The 18,177-nt window shown below is 39.9% G+C and overlaps 1 protein-coding gene across 1 annotated transcript in view; it reads left to right on the plus strand.

Annotated features, from left to right (window-relative positions):
• LOC132654782 (solute carrier family 22 member 19-like) overlaps positions 1–18,177 on the plus strand; it is a 100,675-nt gene that overhangs the window by 62,898 nt on the left and 19,600 nt on the right. Inside the window, exons 3-7 of the mRNA XM_060386084.1 lie at positions 4,269–4,423; positions 4,510–4,678; positions 5,839–5,962; positions 14,278–14,393; positions 15,525–15,739. Coding sequence (XP_060242067.1) covers positions 4,269–4,423; positions 4,510–4,678; positions 5,839–5,962; positions 14,278–14,393; positions 15,525–15,739 — 779 coding nt within the window. The remainder of the gene's footprint in view (positions 1–4,268; positions 4,424–4,509; positions 4,679–5,838; positions 5,963–14,277; positions 14,394–15,524; positions 15,740–18,177) is intronic.

An 18,177-nucleotide genomic window follows, 5' to 3' on the forward strand; every position in this document is an offset into this window, starting at 1 on the left:
ACAAAAGGGATACTTGTTCAACCATGTTTATAGCAGCTTTATTTGTAATAGCCAGAACCTGGAAACAACCCAGATGTCCATCAACGGAGGAATGGATACAGAAATTGTGGTATTTTTACACAATGGAATACTACTCAGCAATCAAAAAGGAGGAAATCATGAAATTTGCAGGCAAATGGTGGGATCTAGAAAAAATCATTCTGAGTGAAATATCCCAGAAGGAGAAAGACAAACATGGGATATACTCACTTATATAGACCTATAAGATATGATAAACATAATGAAATCTATACACCTAAAAAAGATAATCAATTGAGCGGACCTGGGGCAAGATGATCAATCCTCGTTTAGAAAGACAGATGGGATGTGCATTGAACGTATGACAGGAGTCTACTGAGCGCATCTGAAAGACTCTAACTAGCAGTGTTTTCAAAGCAAAGACTCATGACCAAACCTTTGGCAGAGTACAGGGAATCATAAGAAAGAAGGGGAGTTAGTCTGATGGGGAAAGGATAGGAACTCCACAAGGACCAAATATGTCTGGGCACAGGGTCTTTTCTGAGACTGACATTCAACCAAGGACCATGTATGGATATAACCTAGAACCTCCACTCAGATGTAGCCTGTGGTAGCTCAGTAACCAATTGGTTTCCCAAAGTGAGGGGAACAAGGACTATTTCTAACAGGAACTCAATGACTGGCTCTTTGGCCTCCCCACCCCCAAAGGGAGGAGCAGTCCTGTTAGGCCACAGAGGAGGGCTTTGCAGCCAGTCCTGAAGATACCTGATAAAACAGGATCAGATGAATGGGGAGGAGGTTCCACCCCTATCAGTGGACTTGGAAAAGGGCACGGTGGAGATGAGGGAGGGAGGAAGGGACTGGGAGGGAATGAGGGATCGGGACATGGTTGGGATACAGAGTTAATAAAATGTAACTGATAAAAAAATAAAAAAATAAAAAAAAGCAAATGTTCATTACAATGAAAAAAGTGATTAAACTGTAATTAATAAAAATAAAAGTAAATAAGAAAGAGATGTCCTTAAACATACAAAAGGCACATGCAGACCACAAAATAGACTAAACCAGAAAGTAAGCTTCTCATATCACATAATAGTCAAAACATTAAATCTACAGAACAAAGAAATAATATTAAAAGCATCAAAGGAAAAAGGCCAAGGAATGGACAAAGGTAGGCCTATCAGAATCACACCAGACTTCCCATAGAAACGATGAAAGTGAGAAGGGCCTGGGCCTTGTCATGCAGACTCTAAGAACACACAGATGATAAACCAGACTACTATATCCAGCAAAATTATCAATTCACACAGATGGAGAAAACAAAATATTCCATGACAAAATAAGCTTAAACAATATCTACACAGCAACCCAGCCATACAGAATATACTAAAAGGAAAACTCCAATCCAACAAAAATAGCTACACCCAAGAAAACATAGGATATAGATAATCACACAACAAAAATCCAAAAGAAAACAAGCATGCAAACACACTAGTACCACCACCTCCACAATAAAAGGAACTAACATTCATTGGTCACTGTAATCTATGAACATCAATGGACTCAACTCTCCAATAAAAAAAAACAGACTGACAGAATGGTTGCAGAAACAGGATCCAACATTCTGCTGCATCCAAGAAAAAAAGACCTCTGCAACAAAGATAAACACTTCAGAGTAAAGAGCTGGAAAAAGGTTTTTCAAGCAAACAGACGCAGAAAACAAGCTGAGTAGCTATTCTAGTATCGAATAACATAGACTTTCGAACAAAATAAATCAAAAGAAATGAGGAGGGACATTCACTCTCATCAAATGAAAAATCCACTAAAAGAATATCACAGTTCTGAACATCTATGCCCCAAATACAAGAGCAACTGCATTTGTAAATGCAACATTATTAAAGCTGAAATCACAAATCAATCCCAACACCTTGATAGTGGGAGATTTCAATACTCCACTCTCACTGAGGGGCAGATCATCTAGACAGAAGACAAATATGGAAATAATGGCACTTACAGAGGTCCACCATGGACTAAAATTAGACCTCAACAACAACAGAAATAATAGAAAGCCTACACATGCATGGAACCTAAACAACTATCTACTCAGCAACACCTAGATCAAGGAAGATATTTTAAAAAATAAATTTTAGACTTTCTAAAATTCAATGAAAAGGAAAGCACATCATACCCAAAACTTATGGGGCACAAAAAAAGCAGTGCTAGGAAGAAAATTCATGGCACTAAGTGCCTTCAGAAATAAGTTTGAGATATCTCATATAAGCAATTTAATGGCACACCTGAAAGACCTAAAAGAAAAAAGTATCAGACACACCAGAGAGGAGTAGACAGTAAGAAATAATCAAACTCAGGGCTGAAGTCAATATTTAGCAACAAAGAAAACAATTCAAAGTATCAATCAAACCAAAAGCAGGTTCTTTGAGAAAATCAACAAGATAGACCAACCCTTACCAAAACTAACTAAAAGGAAAAGAGAAACTATTCAAATCAGCAAAATCAGAAATGAAATGGGGAACATAACAACAGACACTGAGGAAACCCAAACAATCATTTTGTGTTACTTCTAAAGCCTCTAGGCCACAAAATTTGAAAATCTAAATGAAACAGACAATTTTCTTGATAGATTCCATTTACCAAATCTAAACTAAGATCAGATAACTAGATTAAACCATCCTATATCTCCCAAAGAAATAGGAGCAGTCATCGAGTCTCCCTGCCAAAAGCAAACAAACAAACAAAAACAAACAAACAAAAAACCAGGGCCAGGTGGTTTCAGCACAAAATTCTGCCATATGTTCAGAAAAGAGTCTTCACCAATACTCTTCAAACTATTCCACAGAAGAGAAACAGAAGGAACATCACCAAACTCTTTCTATGAGGCCACAGTCACATTGACCTAAACCAAAGAAAGACTCAACAAAAGGGAAAATTTCAAACCTATCTGTCTCATGAACATCGATGAAAAAATACTCAATAAAATACTTGCAAACCAAATCCAAGAACACATAAAACATATCATCCACCATGACCAAGTATGCTTTATTCCAGGGAAGCAGGGGTGGTTGAATATACAAAAATCCACCACATAAATATGCAGAAGGAGAAAACCCACATGATCATCTCCTGAGATACCGAAAAAGCATTTGATAAAATCTAATGCCCATTCATGTTTAAAGTTTGGAGAGATCAGGGAAACAAGGCACATACCTAAACACAGTAAAGGCAATATACAGCAAGACTATAGCCATAATCAAACACAATGGAAAGAACCTTAAATCAATCCCTAAAGTCTAAAGAACCGAATAAAAATCTGAAAAAAAAAAAAGATGTCACAGGTGGAGGGAAGGAGGGAACTGTGTGGGGAAGTGATTAGGAATGAGAACAGGAGATATCAGGTGGGGGAAAATGGGGGTAGAGACAACTGGAAGAGTGGGAGGGTGTCTCTGGGATGAGCTGAACCCTAGAACAGTGGAAACTCCTGGGAATCTATGAGGATGGCCCTAGCGAAGACTCTTTGCAATGGTAGATATGGAACCTGGAACAGACATCTCCAGTAACCAGAAAAGTCTTCAAAGTCTTCCAATGGAGGGATTGGGACATCAACCCAACCACAAAACTTTGGACTCAAAATTTGTCCTGCCTGAGGTACAGGCATGAAAATGGAGCAGAAATTGAATGAGAACTAATGAATGACTGGCCCAGCTTGACACTCATGCCATTTGAGGGAGCACGCCCCTGATATAATTAAAGATACTCTACTATACTTGCAGACAGGTGTTTAGCATAACTGTCATCTGAGAGGCTTCATCAGCAACTGATGGAAACAGATGCAGTGACCCACATCCAAATATTAGGTGGAACTTGGGAAATCTGTAATCGGAACCTAAAGTTAATTAATTAACTAATTAACCAACCAATGAACTAATTAATTGGCTAATTAATTAATGTTAACTTTTTAAAAAAATGTAGTCATTAAAGATTATGTTTCTCTATATGTGCCTTTGATCCTAGAGATCACTAAGCACAAACATACATACCTATTTGGGCTCAAACATCTGTGTTGTTTTGACAGAGAACTAACAGCCTATAAGTTCCAAAGGGGGTTACAGACAGAGGACAGAACAGGGTTTGGTGATGAGAACAGTTAAACATGAGGATGAGACAAAGCACTGCCTATCTTTGGTTTTTAATAACTGAATTTGTCCCTGATGGAATCTTTGTCTTTTCCTCAGGTTTGGGAGGAAGTTAGTCTTCAGATGTGCTTTACTCCTAATGGCCATCACTGGGACCTGTGCAGCTTGGGCTCCCACCTTCCTCATCTACTGCTCACTTCGATTCCTGATAGGGATTTGTGTTCTAGTAACAACCTCAAATGGTCTTTTTCTCAGTAAGTCATACATTTTGATAAACATTGTACAAGCTTTTGCTCTTTACAACATTGTTAGAAGTCAAGATTCATTTTTTTCTTTTCAGTGATAGAATGGACAAGCCCTAAATTCCAAGCCTTGGTGACAACACTGTGGGGATGTGCTAATGCTTTTGGAAACACAGCAATGGCAGGCCTGGCATTTGCATTTCAAAACTGGCAGCACCTCCAGCTGGTAATGTCTGTGCCACTATTTTTCTTCCTTATACCTACAAGGTATGAGCTTTCTTTCCTACCCTATGGTTTGAAATTTTGAGGTGACCATGTCATGAATCAAGATGTAAGAAATGCACTTATCACAATCTCTGTAAATTAATATGTCTGGTATGACAGGAGTCTACTGAGCGCATCTGAAAGACTCTAACTAGCAGTGTTTTCAAAGCAAAGACTCATGACCAAACCTTTGGCAGAGTACAGGGAATCATAAGAAAGAAGGGGAGTTAGTCTGATGGGGAAAGGATAGGAGCTCCACAAGGACCAAATATATCTGGGCACAGGGTCTTTTCTGAGACTGACATTCAACCAAGGACCATGTATGGATATAACCTAGAACCTCCACTCAGATGTAGCCTGTGGTAGCTCAGTAACCAATTGGTTTCCCAAAGTGAGGGGAACAGGGACTATTTCTAACAGGAACTCGATGACTGGCTCTTTGGTCTCCCCACCCCCGAAGGGAGGAGCAGAGGAGGCCACAGAGGAGGGCTTTGCAGCCAGTCCTGAAGATACCTGATAAAACAGGATCAGATGAATGGGGAGGAGGTCCCCCCATCAGTGGACTTGGAAAGGGGCACGGTGGAGATGAGGGAGGGAGGGAGGGAGGGACTGGGAGGGAATGAGGGATCGGGACACGGCTGGGATACAGAGTTAATAAAATGTAACTGATAAAAAAAAATAAAAAAAAAATACAAAAAAAAAAATTAATATGTCTGTCACTCTTGTCATGTTGGGAAGACAATGTATCCTTGGCATCATTACTGCTCTGGGTGATATTATTAGTGAGGAAAATTTATTCAGGAGTTCTTAATTTAGAGAAGGATACATGATAAATAAAATTTTTCTACAGCCTAACAAAAAATCAGCAATTGTCTCAAGAAATGCTCCCCCGTATTCAAGTTATATAACCTCTATTAAAATATATATCTATATGAGGGAGACAGACAAATGTGACTCCAGCTCTGTATTCCAGAAGTGCAGGTACACTGCCTAACTGAATCATGTTCTATTTTCCTAAAAACTGTACATCATGATATAATACTATAGATTTTTGTTATAACTGAATGACTGGTAGGTATTAGATTAAAAATAAAACTATTCAAGAATAAATTTAATGTAGAAAATGACCCTGTGAGAATTTATGTCCACATGGTTTTGAGCAGGTGGGTGTCAGAGTCAGCTCGGTGGCTTATTGTGACTAACAAACCCCAAAAGGCCTTAAAGGAACTTCGAAAAGTTGCATGCAAGAATGGAATGAAGAATTCTGAAGACATCCTTACCATGGAGGTGAGCATAATGCCAGCTTTTTATGACACAAAATACACAATCTTTGACATGTGTATGAGTTAGTGCCCAAGATAATATATGATCTCATTAAGTCACTGGATACATTTCTTTCATTCAAAGAGAATGGTGTAAAAAAAAACCCTTCTTAGATGGTATCATTCATATTTAAACACTTTATAAAGACATGATTTATACACAATGAATTAATTCTAAAATTTATACCTGCACAAAATGTATTGTTTTATTAAAACCCCTTCATTACCACTCCTATTGCTTCTTTTCAAAATTTATTTTTATTATTAATTACAGTTTATTCACTTAGTCTCCCAGCTGTAGCCTCCTCCCTCATCCCCTCCCAATCCCAACATCCCTCTCTTATCATCTCCCATGCACCTCCACAAGTCCACTGATAGGGTAGGTCCTCCTCCCTTCCTTCTGACCCTAGCCTCTCAGGTCCCATCAGAACTAGCTGCACTGTCTTCTTCTGTGGCCTAGTAAGGCAGCTTACTCTCAGGTGGGGATGATTAAGGACCCAGCCACTGAGTTCATGTCAGAGACAGTCCCTGTTCCCATTACTAGTCTCACTTGGAGACTGAGATCATGGGCTACATCTGTGGAGGGGTTCTAGGTTATCTCCATGCATGGACCTTGGTGGGAGTATCAGTCTCAAAAATGACTTGTTTGCCCAGACTTTTTGGTTCTGTTGCTCACCTTGTGGAGCTCCTGTCCTCTCCACATCGTTCTATATCCCCCTTCTTTTGTAAGATTTCCTGCATTATGCCCAAAGTTTGGCTATGAGTCTCAGCATTTGATACCCTGATGGGTAGAGTCATTCAGAGGGCCTCTGTGGTAGGCTTCTGTCCTGTTCCCTGTTTTCTCCCTCTTCCTATGTCCGTCCTGTTTGCCTTTTTGTGAGAATATTACTCATCTTACCTAGGGTCCTCTTTTAGCTTCTTTAGGTGTATAGATTTTATAATGTTTATCCTATATTATCCTAGATTATATCCACTTATAAGTGAGTATATAGCATGTGTATCTTTCTGCTGCTGGGATACCTCACTCAGGATGATCTTTTCTAGTTTGCACCATTTGTGTGCAAATTTCAAGATTGCCTTGTTTTAATTGCTGAGTAGTAGTCCATTGTGTAACTATACCACAATTTCTGTATCCATTCCTCCACTGATGGATATGTGGGTTGTTTCGATGTGTGATTTCAGCTTTAATAATGTTTCATTTACAAATACAGTTGCTCTTATATTTGGGGCATATATGTTCTGGACTGTGGTGTCCTCATGGTAAAATTTTCCTTTGATGAGAATGAAGCATTCCTCTTCATCATTTTAAATTAATTTAGGGTGAAAGTCTATTTTATTAGATATTAGGAGAGCTACCTCAGCCTGTTTTCTGGGTCCACTTCCTTGAAAAAGAGTTTTCCAGCTCTTTATTCTGAGGTAGTATTTATCTTTTTTACAGAGGTGTTTTTCTTGGTTGCAGCAGGATGTTGGATACTGTTTCTGCAACCATTCTGTTAGTCTGTGTCTTTTTATTAGAGAATTGAGTCCATTGATGTTGATAGATAATAGTGACCAATGAATTATAGTTTCTTTTATTGTGGAATTGGTGGTAATACTGTGTTTCAATGTTTGTTTTCTTTTAATTTTTTGTTGTGAAGTTATCTATACCTGTGTTTTCTTGGGTGTAGTGGACTTTGCTAGACTGGAGTTTTTTTTTTCTAGTATCTTCTGTAGGGCTAGTTTGCTGTGTAGATATTGTTTAAGTTTAGTTTTGTCAAGGATATTTTGTTTCTCTATCTATGTTGATTGAAAGCTTTGCTGAGTATAGTAGTCTGGGTTGGCACCTGTTTCCTTAGAGTTTGCATGACAACTGCCCACGCCCTTCTGGCTTTCATAGTTTCTATTGAGAAGTCTGCTGTGATAGGTCTGCCTTTATATGTTATTTGGCCTTTTTCCCTTGCTGCTTTTAATATTTTTTCCTTGCTCTGAAGATTTAGTGTTTTGAGTATAATGTGACATGAGGAGTTCCTTTTCTGGTCTAGTCTATTTAGTGTTCTGAAGGCCACTTTTATGTTAATGGACATCTCTTTCTTTTAGGTTGGGAAAATTTTCTTCTATGATTTTCTTGAAAATATTTTCTGGACCTTGGAAGCTGGAATCTTCTTTTTTGGATATTCCTATTATTCTTAGATTTCTTCTTTTCAGGGCATCCTTGATTTCTTGGGGGCTTTTTGTTTGGAACTTCTCCGATTTTACTTTTTCTTTGAGAGACATATCAATTTCTGCAATTGTATCTTCAGTGCTTGAGATTCTCTATTCCATCTCTTGTATTCTGTTGGTGATGCTTTACCTTTGTGGTTCCTAATCAGTTCCAGGGTTTTCTCTATTTGTGTTTCCTTTATTGATTCTATTTCTGTTTTCATGTCTTGTAACATTTCCTTCATCTGTTTGAATGTGGATTCCTTTCTTCCATGATTCTTTTGTTCATTTCTTCTTCATATGCCTCTATTTGTGTGGTTATATTTGCCTGTATTTCTTTGAGAGCTTTGTTCATTTCCTCTTTATGTGCCTATAAGAACTCAATTAACATAGCTTTAAAATATTTTTCCTGTGTTTCTGATGAAATAGCATATCCATCGATTTGGGGTATTGCTGGTGAAGCCATGATGTCCTGATTTTTGTTGGATATGTTCTTACACTGACCTCTAGCCGTCTGCTTATCCATAACCTTCACTGTTTTTCTTGGAGTCTGTAGTTCAGATTGGGTCCATCTGTCTCTGGTGTCTGTAGTATTCTCCAGGAAGATGAGAGAGGGCCACTGTTTTGAGAGTGGATGTTGGTGTTTCAGCTGTAGCAAAGGGAGGAAGGTCACAGGAGCATTTGCGCAAGTGTGGGCATGTGTGTGGAACTGTGCCTTGAAGGACAGGGTGCTAGAGCATGTAGATTCCTAGAAGGGTGGAGCTTAAGTGCAGGAGGAGGTGCTGGCGCTGTTCATAGGCACATTGCACATGTGCAGATGACCTGAATACCTCAGTGCCCTACAGGCCTGTTGTACTGTCCTCATGGTATTCAGATCTGTATGGGACCCAGGAATTATTTGCCTGGACTCCAGTAGTAGACCCACAGAACAGGGACTTCAATGTTGAGAAAGTGGTCCCAAGGATCCCTATGTTCCCACAGTAGGGGTGTGGGTTGGAGGGATCCAATGTCTGCCTGCTAGCGTAGAAGGACTGTGGACCTGGGGCTCTGCTCACTTGAAGGCAACCTCACTCACTCACAGGCCTAATCACGGGCATTCTTCCTGTTCATTACTCGCAGATTTGAGCCTGCACGGGTAAATGTGAGTGTAGGAGATCCATCAGCTCAGTGGTGTCCACTGTTTGGCCCCTGGGCAGGGAGACCTGTGCTTGGCCAGCTTCCTCTGCCATCTCAACACAAAGCCTGGAGGATCCTGCTTAGGGTAACCACATCTGGCATCTCAGTTATGGAGCACAGAGACTCTTCCTTGGGCTAGCCACCACCCCAGCACAGCTGTAGACCTGGGAGGCCCATATTGCTACCAAGCACCTCTGCCTTCTCAGTCACCAAGCAGGGAAGCCCGTGCTTGGGGCAAGGGGAAGTGCAGGAGGGTGGAATATTTACCACACTCAGTCCCTGCAGACCTCCACGGGTGACATGTATCCAACCTGTCCCAGTTGACAGGTTCTCCCCTCTCACACAGGAAACCTTAATGTTGATGTTCTGGCTTCAGTTACCCCTCCATTCAGTTATTTCAGAATTCTGGATCCTGGGCCCCTCAGATATGGTGCATGCTGGTTGCTGCCATCCTGGACTTTTCCCTATTGCTACTTATTGTTGCTCATCCATGTTTGTGGAAGCTTTATTTGTAATAGCCAGAAGCTGAAAACACCCCAGATGCCCCTCAACTGAAGAATAGATACAGAAATTGTGGTATATTTACACAATGGAATATTACTCAGCAATGAAAAATAAGGAAATCATAAAATTTGCAGGTAAATGGTGGGAACTGGAAAGGATCATCCTGAGTGAGCTGTCCCCCAAACAGAAAGACAAACATGGTATATACTCACTCATATAGACATATAATATAGGATAAACCTACTAAAATCTGTACATGTAAAGAAAATAATGAAGAGGGAAGACTCTGACTAAAATGCTCAATCCCCATCCCAAAAGGCAAAGAGGATGGACATCAGAAGAAGAAAACAGGAAACAAGTTAGGAACCTGCCACAGAAGGCCTCTGAAAGGCTCTGCCTTGCAGACTATCAAAGCAGATGCTGAGACTTATGGCCAACTGTTGGGCAGAGTGCAGGGAATCTTATGAAAGAAGTGGGAAAGAGTAATATCTGCAGAGGACAGGAACTCCACAAGGAGAGCAACAGAACCAGAAAATTTGAACACAGGGATCGTTCCAGAGACTCATACTCCAACCATGGACCATGCATGGAGCTAACTTAGAACCCCTGCACAGATGTAGCCTATGGCAGTTCAGTGTTGAAGTGGGTTCCATAGTAATGGGAAGAGGGACTGTCTCTGACATAATCTGATTGTCCTGCTCTTTGATCACCTCTGCCTGAGGGGAGAGCAGCCTTACCAGGCCACAGATGACAATGCAGCCACTCCTGATGAGATTTCATAGAATATGATCAGAAGGAAGGAGTGGAGGACCTCCCCTATAAGTGGACTTAGGGAGGAGCATGTGTGAAGAAAAGGGAGGGAAAGTGGGATTAGCAGGGGAGGAGGGAGAAGTTTATGGGGGGATACAAAATGAATAAAGTGTAACTAATAGAAGTTTAAAAAAAAATTAAAAAAAAAAAAGAAGTGGGAGAGAGTGGTACCTGGAGAGGACAGGAGCTCCACAAGGGTCTTTTCTGAGACTGATACTCCAACCATGGGCCATTCATGGAGATAACCTAGAACCCCTGCTCAGATGTTACCCATGGCAACTGAGTATCCAAGTGGGTTCCCTAGTGAGGGGAACAGGGACTGTCTCTGACATGAACTCAGTGGTGGGCTCTTTGACCAGCCCCCTGAGGGGGAGCAGCCTTGCCAGGCCACAGATGAGGTCTCTTCAGGACTGTCTGGATCCTCTTTCTCTGTGGCCTAACTAGGCCACCTCTCCAAGGGGAGGTGATCAAAGATCTGGCCACTGAGTCCATGACAGAGAGAGCCCCTCCTCCCCTTACTAGGGAACCTACTGGTGACTGAGCTGCCTATGGGCTACATCTGAGCAGGGGGTCTACTTCCTCTCTATGCATGGTCCTTGGTTGCAGTATCAGTCTTTGCAGGTCCCTCTGAGCCCAGAATTTTTGGCTTGGTTGGTCTCCTTGTGGAGTTCCTGAACCCTCCAGGTCTTTCTATCTCCCCTTCTTCCATAAGATTCCCTGCACTCTGTCCAAATTTGGCTATGACTCTCAGCATGTGCTTTGATACCCTGGTTGTTGGAGTCTTTCAGAGGCCCTGTGTGGTAGGCTCCTCTTCTGTTCCCTGTCTTTTCTTACTTCTGATGTCTATCCTGTTTGCCCTTCTAAATGAGGACTAAGCATCTTCCCTAGGGTCCAATTCATTGCTTAGCTTCTTTAGAACTATAGATTTTAGTATGTATATCCTATATTATATGGCTAATAACCACTTATAAGTGAGTATATACCATGTGTGTCTTTCTCCTTCTGGGATGCCTCACAAGGGATGATCTTTTCTAGTTCCCACCACTTTCCTGCACATTTCATGATTTTCTTGTTTTTAATTGCTGAGTAGTATTCCATTGTGTAAAAATAACAGAATTTCTTATGAATATTGTATCTTATGAAGTAAGAATTTCTTGTGAATTATGTATCTTATGAATATTGGTGCCCAAGCTTTTGGGGCATAGATATTCAGAACTGAGATGTCTTGGTGATGTTTTAGTTTGATGAGTATGAAGTGTCCTTCCCATCTCTTTTGTTTAATTTGGGTTGAAGGCCTGTTTTGTTAGACAATAAAATGGCTACTTTAGCTTGCTTCTTGGGTCCATTTGCTTTAAAAACCTTTTTCCCACCATTTAGTACTAGGTACTGTCTATATTTATTGCCTAGGTGTGATTCTTGTATACAGCAGAATGTCACGTCCTGTCTTCATATCCATTCTGTTAACCTGTGTAGTTGGCTTCCTTGGATTGGAGTTTTCCTTCTAGAATATTCTGCAGAGCTGGTTTTGTAGATAGGTACTGTTTAAGTTTGGCATGTTGTGGAATATCTTGTTTTTCTCCCTCAATGTTAATTAAAACTTTTGCCTGGCATATTAGTCTAAGCTGACATCTGTGATCTTAGTGTCTTTAAGCTATTCAGCAGGGAGAGGACTGTAAACTGAATGTTGTTTGGCCCAACTCAGGCCTCCACAAGATGGAGGACCACTGGCTGGAGGATCCCTCTGCTGGCTGTGCCTCAGGTGGGTCAGACAGAACAGGCAGATCAGGAGCAGTCCTTGGTCTTAAGGGTTCAGAGGCTGCAACAAGCTGGTGAATGGGTGCTGGTGTTATGGATCATATTCAGCTGCACAGCTGCTTGCTGGCCCAAGCAGGCTCTGAACTCCTGGCACTCATAGTTGGCTTGGCTCTGCCACCTTGGACCTAGGACCCAATATTGTCAATCTGGTCTCTACACTGGGGCCAGAAAAATAGTAGATTGGGGTTGGAGTGCTGCCTCCAGTCCAAACACTGCCCTTGTGGAAGTGGGAGTGATCCTAGGTCTGGTTCATGCAACAAAGTGCCTCTGGACCTGAAGGCCCCAGGAAGGCAGAAAGCATTGTGTGGTTTCTACAACAACGCTTGCAACAAAGCTTGGGCTGTTCTTGGCCCTTGGGTCCTGTAAATTGGCCTTGGGATGCTGGCTTTGGTAACTTGGCTAGGGAACAGAAGTGATCCAAGGTCTGGTTACTGAAGTGTACCTGTAACCTGTAGGCAGGAAGTGTTGTGCAGGCATTTGAGACCCGGAACCGGAACTTTGCTAGGCAGAAAACATCCAAACTCAAACTGTGTCAGGGAGCCATTTCTTGCACCGGACATGTCTCCTCCCTTGTGGGTGAAGCACCTATATCAGTATTTTGGAAACTGTTGCTAGGCTGCTTACCATAACCCGCGGTCTCTCACCTCCTGCTTCTCAAAGACAGTATGCAATAGCTGCCGCCATCTTGGAAATCTCCCCCACTTCTTTGACTTTAGCCTCACTCAAATTTTCAGAATATGATCAGGTTGCTGCTAGAATTTGTTTTTGCTTCTCAAAAAGGAAAAATTAATGAATGTCTTCCATTCCAATTCTCAATGAAGTGCTCTTTTTCATGTGAAATCTCATGGAGAAAATCCTCACTGTTCAGATTTGTATCAGTATTTCAGTATACTGAATTTCCACAAAGACAATTCTATTCTCTCTGTACTGATTCTGAAAACTCCCCCGAGTTCTACTAATTTGGTTAGCTTTATCAGAACAACAAGACTTATGCCACCAATTCTGTTGGCTACTTTTGCATTGTTCTGACAAAGATTTACAACAGAAACAACAAAATGGAATAAAAATAATCTAGGCTCATGGGTTCTCAACATTCAGTTAAGCATAGTGAACAGGCCTGGCAATACTGAGAGAGGGGTTTGTGATAGAGACTTGTCAAATCATGGGGACTGAGAAGCATATCCATCATCAAAGGGTAACAATCATTTTCCAATACCCAACACCATTACCTATTAAAGAAAGGTAAGCTTTATCTCCCAAGAGCAATTCAGCCTCTGAAACATACCAGAAACCAAAAAAAAAAATCAACATCTCAACAATATGCTATGTTTTCATTCAAACAGCAAGACACACACACATAGAGAGAGAGAGAGAGACCTTGGAATAAATTCACTTTTTTAGTCTATTTTTCTACCACTGGAAACATTTTATAATCATAGGAAGCTGATTAAAAGAAGGATGAGACCAAAACAAATGAACACACACAGAGAAGCATGCACATACATGTGAACTCACATAGACAACCATACTAAGTTGCCATATTATTTAAATTCATTCTAGTATGACTAGAGATTTGGACAAGAATTGTAGTTACCATTTACTTGCAGTCCATATTCTTTATTCTTCTTCCTCTGTTTAAAATGTCCTCTCTAGAAATAACATAGGTTCCTTGATGGCTGTGTTTTTCTCTAGAAAGGACTAATAATTAATGATCTGGTATTCTGTGAGCACCTAGTATGCACCAAGATGCTCATCATTTTGTGAGAATTAAACTGTTTTTTTATTCTATTGATAAAGGTTGTGAGAACCACTATGAAGAAAGAATTAGAGGTTGCACACAACAAACCTTCTCTGCGTGACTTGTTCCGCACACCCAACTTGAGAAGGCGTGTGTTTCTCCTGTCCATTTTGAGGTAAACTTCACAGGGTTTTCTGTATTTGTCTCTTTCCATTTTGATGGAGATAAAATTTTGATTATATATATAATGTATATGTATACACAAAGGCAACATTATTAAATAACCCTTACCTGGACAAAGCCCATTTAGGGCTGCAGGAGGTCCCAGTCTCCTTGCCAATGAAAAGTTACTTTTTTCAAGGGAGTCTCACAAGGGAAAAAAAAAAACACTTCTAAGGGATGGACCCATTCCCAACTTTAGATGGCCAATGGAAAATGAACTCAATGGCATCTTTGGAGGTCCTTTGTGTTACAATGTTGTGCCATAACTTTTTAAAAAATTTTACAGGTCCATTAATATACATTATGACTTCTGCTTTTGTAGTTTCATGGAATTCCTCTGTTTGCAAACATGTGTGTCACTGCCTCTATATGTGTTTCTTGTACTTTCCACATTGGCTCTTTTTTTGTTTTGTTTTGTTTTTACAGGTTTGTTTTTTGGTGCTATTTTGATTTGGTTTTGTTTTATCTTGCCTTATTTTATAATTATTCTTAGATGCCTGTTCTTTTCCTAATGACACAAAGGAAAGTGTGGATATAGATAGGAGGAAAGGTGTCTAAAAACTAAGAGGAGTTGTGAGAGCCATAATCAAAATATGTTGTTTGAAGAAAAGTGTATTTTTAAGTAAAAAAAAATTGGGCCATGAAGCTTGGGTGGGTAAAGATGTGTGTGTGCCAGGAAGGAATAAAGAGGATGAATTGGGGAAGAATATCATCAAAATAAAAATGTAAATAAACACCAAATAATTCATAAACTATTTCTAAATTTTAAGATAGCATTATAAACCTCACTAAGATTAACTTAGTGAAAAAAATAAAGAAGAAAAGAAAGAATACTCTAAAAGCTGATTTGATTTGTCAAGAATTCCACAAATCCTCTACCTCATCTTAAAAATCCAACATTATTAATATGTGTGTCAGTATATTATGATGATTTTATGATTATTAAATTCACTGATATAAATATTCCAAAATACAGATATACTTTTATAGTTTAACATCAAAACTGTCTTTTTTGGATAACCATATCTGTCTTGTTAGACATGAATTTTAAGTAATAGGATGTGACTCCCTTTGTTTCTTACAGATTCATATCAGTGATACCTCTTGTTGGCTTCAATGCCCACCTCCACCACCTGACAAGTAATACCTTTCTAATTGTATGTATCAGAGGGGCAGTGTCAATCCCAACCAGTGTTGCTGGACTATTTTTCCTGAATCACTTTGGCCGAAGAATAAGTCAATTAGTTATTTGTTTCCTGCTTGGAATCTTCATTCTGGGCACAGTGTATGTGCCTCAAGGTAAGGAAAGAGCTTAGAGTGAGAGGGAAAAAATACTCCCTTCACTCAGTATTTGTCAGGTTCTACTTATGAGAGAAACTATATGCAGAGAATTTTCTGTAAACAGACGGTTAGGGAATATTATTTCACTCACATTCTGAGAGAAGAGCCTAAAGTCAGTAAGTTTGGTTTAAATATGTGAAAGTCTAGTGTATTTGAGAAGTATCTGGAACATTATACCATTTATCCTCGAGTTTCTGTAGGTAAGTAATAAATCATTCACTCATTGTTCAATTATATTTTAATTAGAGTGTAATTACATCATGTCTCCCTGCCTTGTTCTCTCTCTAAGCCCTCTGAAATACCCCCTCCTCCCTCGTTGCCTCTCAATAACATTTTCATAGCTGTAATGTAGGTTTTAGCTGTTAAATTCTGATCCAAAATGACCAAAACATGTTGTCACTTTCTCTGTTCCACTGACTCTTGTTGCTTCAATTTTGGTGATGAGGTATTTCCCAAACTCTATGAATATAGTTATGACTACAAGTACAACCTTGGTCCCAAGAGTTGTAACAACATAATAAAGATCACTTGTGTTGAAGTACAAACTAAATGAAAGGAAGTAGTTGTGGCCTAGGCATGGGGACCACCAGACTTAACTTTGTGGAGTGAAGTGGATGTGTACACGGAAGAGTTCCAGGACAGTCCCCCAAGCTTTTCTGAAACCCAGGACTGTGGTATGTTTTAAAATCTCCACAACTCTTGAATGTCAGCAGCAATGCTTATTTTTCTGCCTTTTCTTAAATCACCTTCCAGTGTTTGAAGCACTCATGAGACTTCCCTCACAGAGCAGAAAATGGCTCTATAAAAAGGGCAATGAAGTCCTAAAAGTCTTTATTCTTTAGGCTTGATAAACTATAGCAAATCAAGCCAATCCTAAGCTTGATGACTTCTCTCTTTCCATGATACTCATCAGTCATATTGCACATAGAACATTTATAAACATCTCATGGGAGTATTTGGAGCCACTGAAAATACAAGCACCAAGAGAAATATGGCTTATATTTTACAACTTACTATGTTTTCATATCATTAGCTTTTGTTTTTGACAACTTCATGCAGGTAAACAATATACTCTGGTCATTGTCACCCTACCTCTTTCTTAGTCATGTCACATTCCTGCTGAATATTCAAATGAGTACGCATTCCTCAGTAATTTCCCCAATGACAGTCTGACATACTTTGTGAAGGATAATGAGATATTGAGTAGAAAAGATGAAAGTCAGTGAATGCCTCTTAGACTCAGCAAGTTCTATACTTCTGAAGTGATATCAGGAGATGCTAGGTGTGATAAAACCAGACACACTAAATCAGTTAAAAGAAAAATGGGGAAGCACCCAGAACTCATAGGCACAGGACACATCTTCCTGAACAAAACACCAAAAGCACAGGCTCTAAGATCAACAATCAATAAATGGGACCTTATTAAACGGAAAAGGTTCTGTAAAGCAAAGGACACTGTTGTAAGAACAAAACACCAGCCTTCAGACTGGGAAAGGATCTTCACCAAACCTATATCTGACAGAAGCCTAATATCCAGTATATATAAAGAACACAAGACGTTAAACAGCAAAAAATCAAGCGTTCCAATTAAAAATGGGATACAGAGCTAAACAGAGAATTCTCTCAAGAGGAATATAGAACAGCAGAGATACATCTAAACAAATACTCTACATCCTTAGTCATCAGGGAGATGCAAATCAAAATGACCCTGAGATTTCACCTTACACTCATTAGAATGGCTAAGACTCAAAAAATCAAGTGAATACATTCTGTAGAGGATGTGGAGAAAGGGGAACCTCCTCCATTGCTGGTGGGATTGTAAACTTGTACAACCACTTTGGAAATCAATCCGGTTCTGTCTCAGACAATTAGGAATAGCACTTCCTTAAGATCCAGCTATACCACTCCTAGGCATATATCCAAAATACTTGCAAGTATGCAACAAGGACATTTGCACAACCATGTTTGTAGCAACTTTATTCGTTATAGCCAGAACCTGGAAACAACTCAGGTACACCTCTAAGGTGGAATGGATACATTTACACAATGGAATGCTACTGAGCAATTAATAACAAGGAAATCATGAAAATTGCAGGCGAATGGTAGGAACTTGAAAAGATCATCCTGAGTGAGGTATCCCAGAAGCAGAAAGACACACCTGCTACATGCTCAGTTATAAGTGGAAGATGACAATGAAGCCACTCCTGATGAGATCTGATAGACTAAAATCAGAAGGAAGGAAAGGATCTCCCCTATCAGTGGACTTGGGGAGGGGCATGTATGAAGAAGGTGGTGGGAGGATGGGATTGGGAGGGGAGGAGGGAGGGGCTTATGGGAGGATACAAAGTGAATAAAGTGTAATTAATAAAAATAAAAATGAAGTGGAAAAAAAAGAG

Source organism: Meriones unguiculatus, chromosome 1 (assembly GCF_030254825.1).
Source record: "Meriones unguiculatus strain TT.TT164.6M chromosome 1, Bangor_MerUng_6.1, whole genome shotgun sequence".
In the NCBI taxonomy this organism is placed as follows: domain Eukaryota; kingdom Metazoa; phylum Chordata; class Mammalia; order Rodentia; family Muridae; genus Meriones; species Meriones unguiculatus.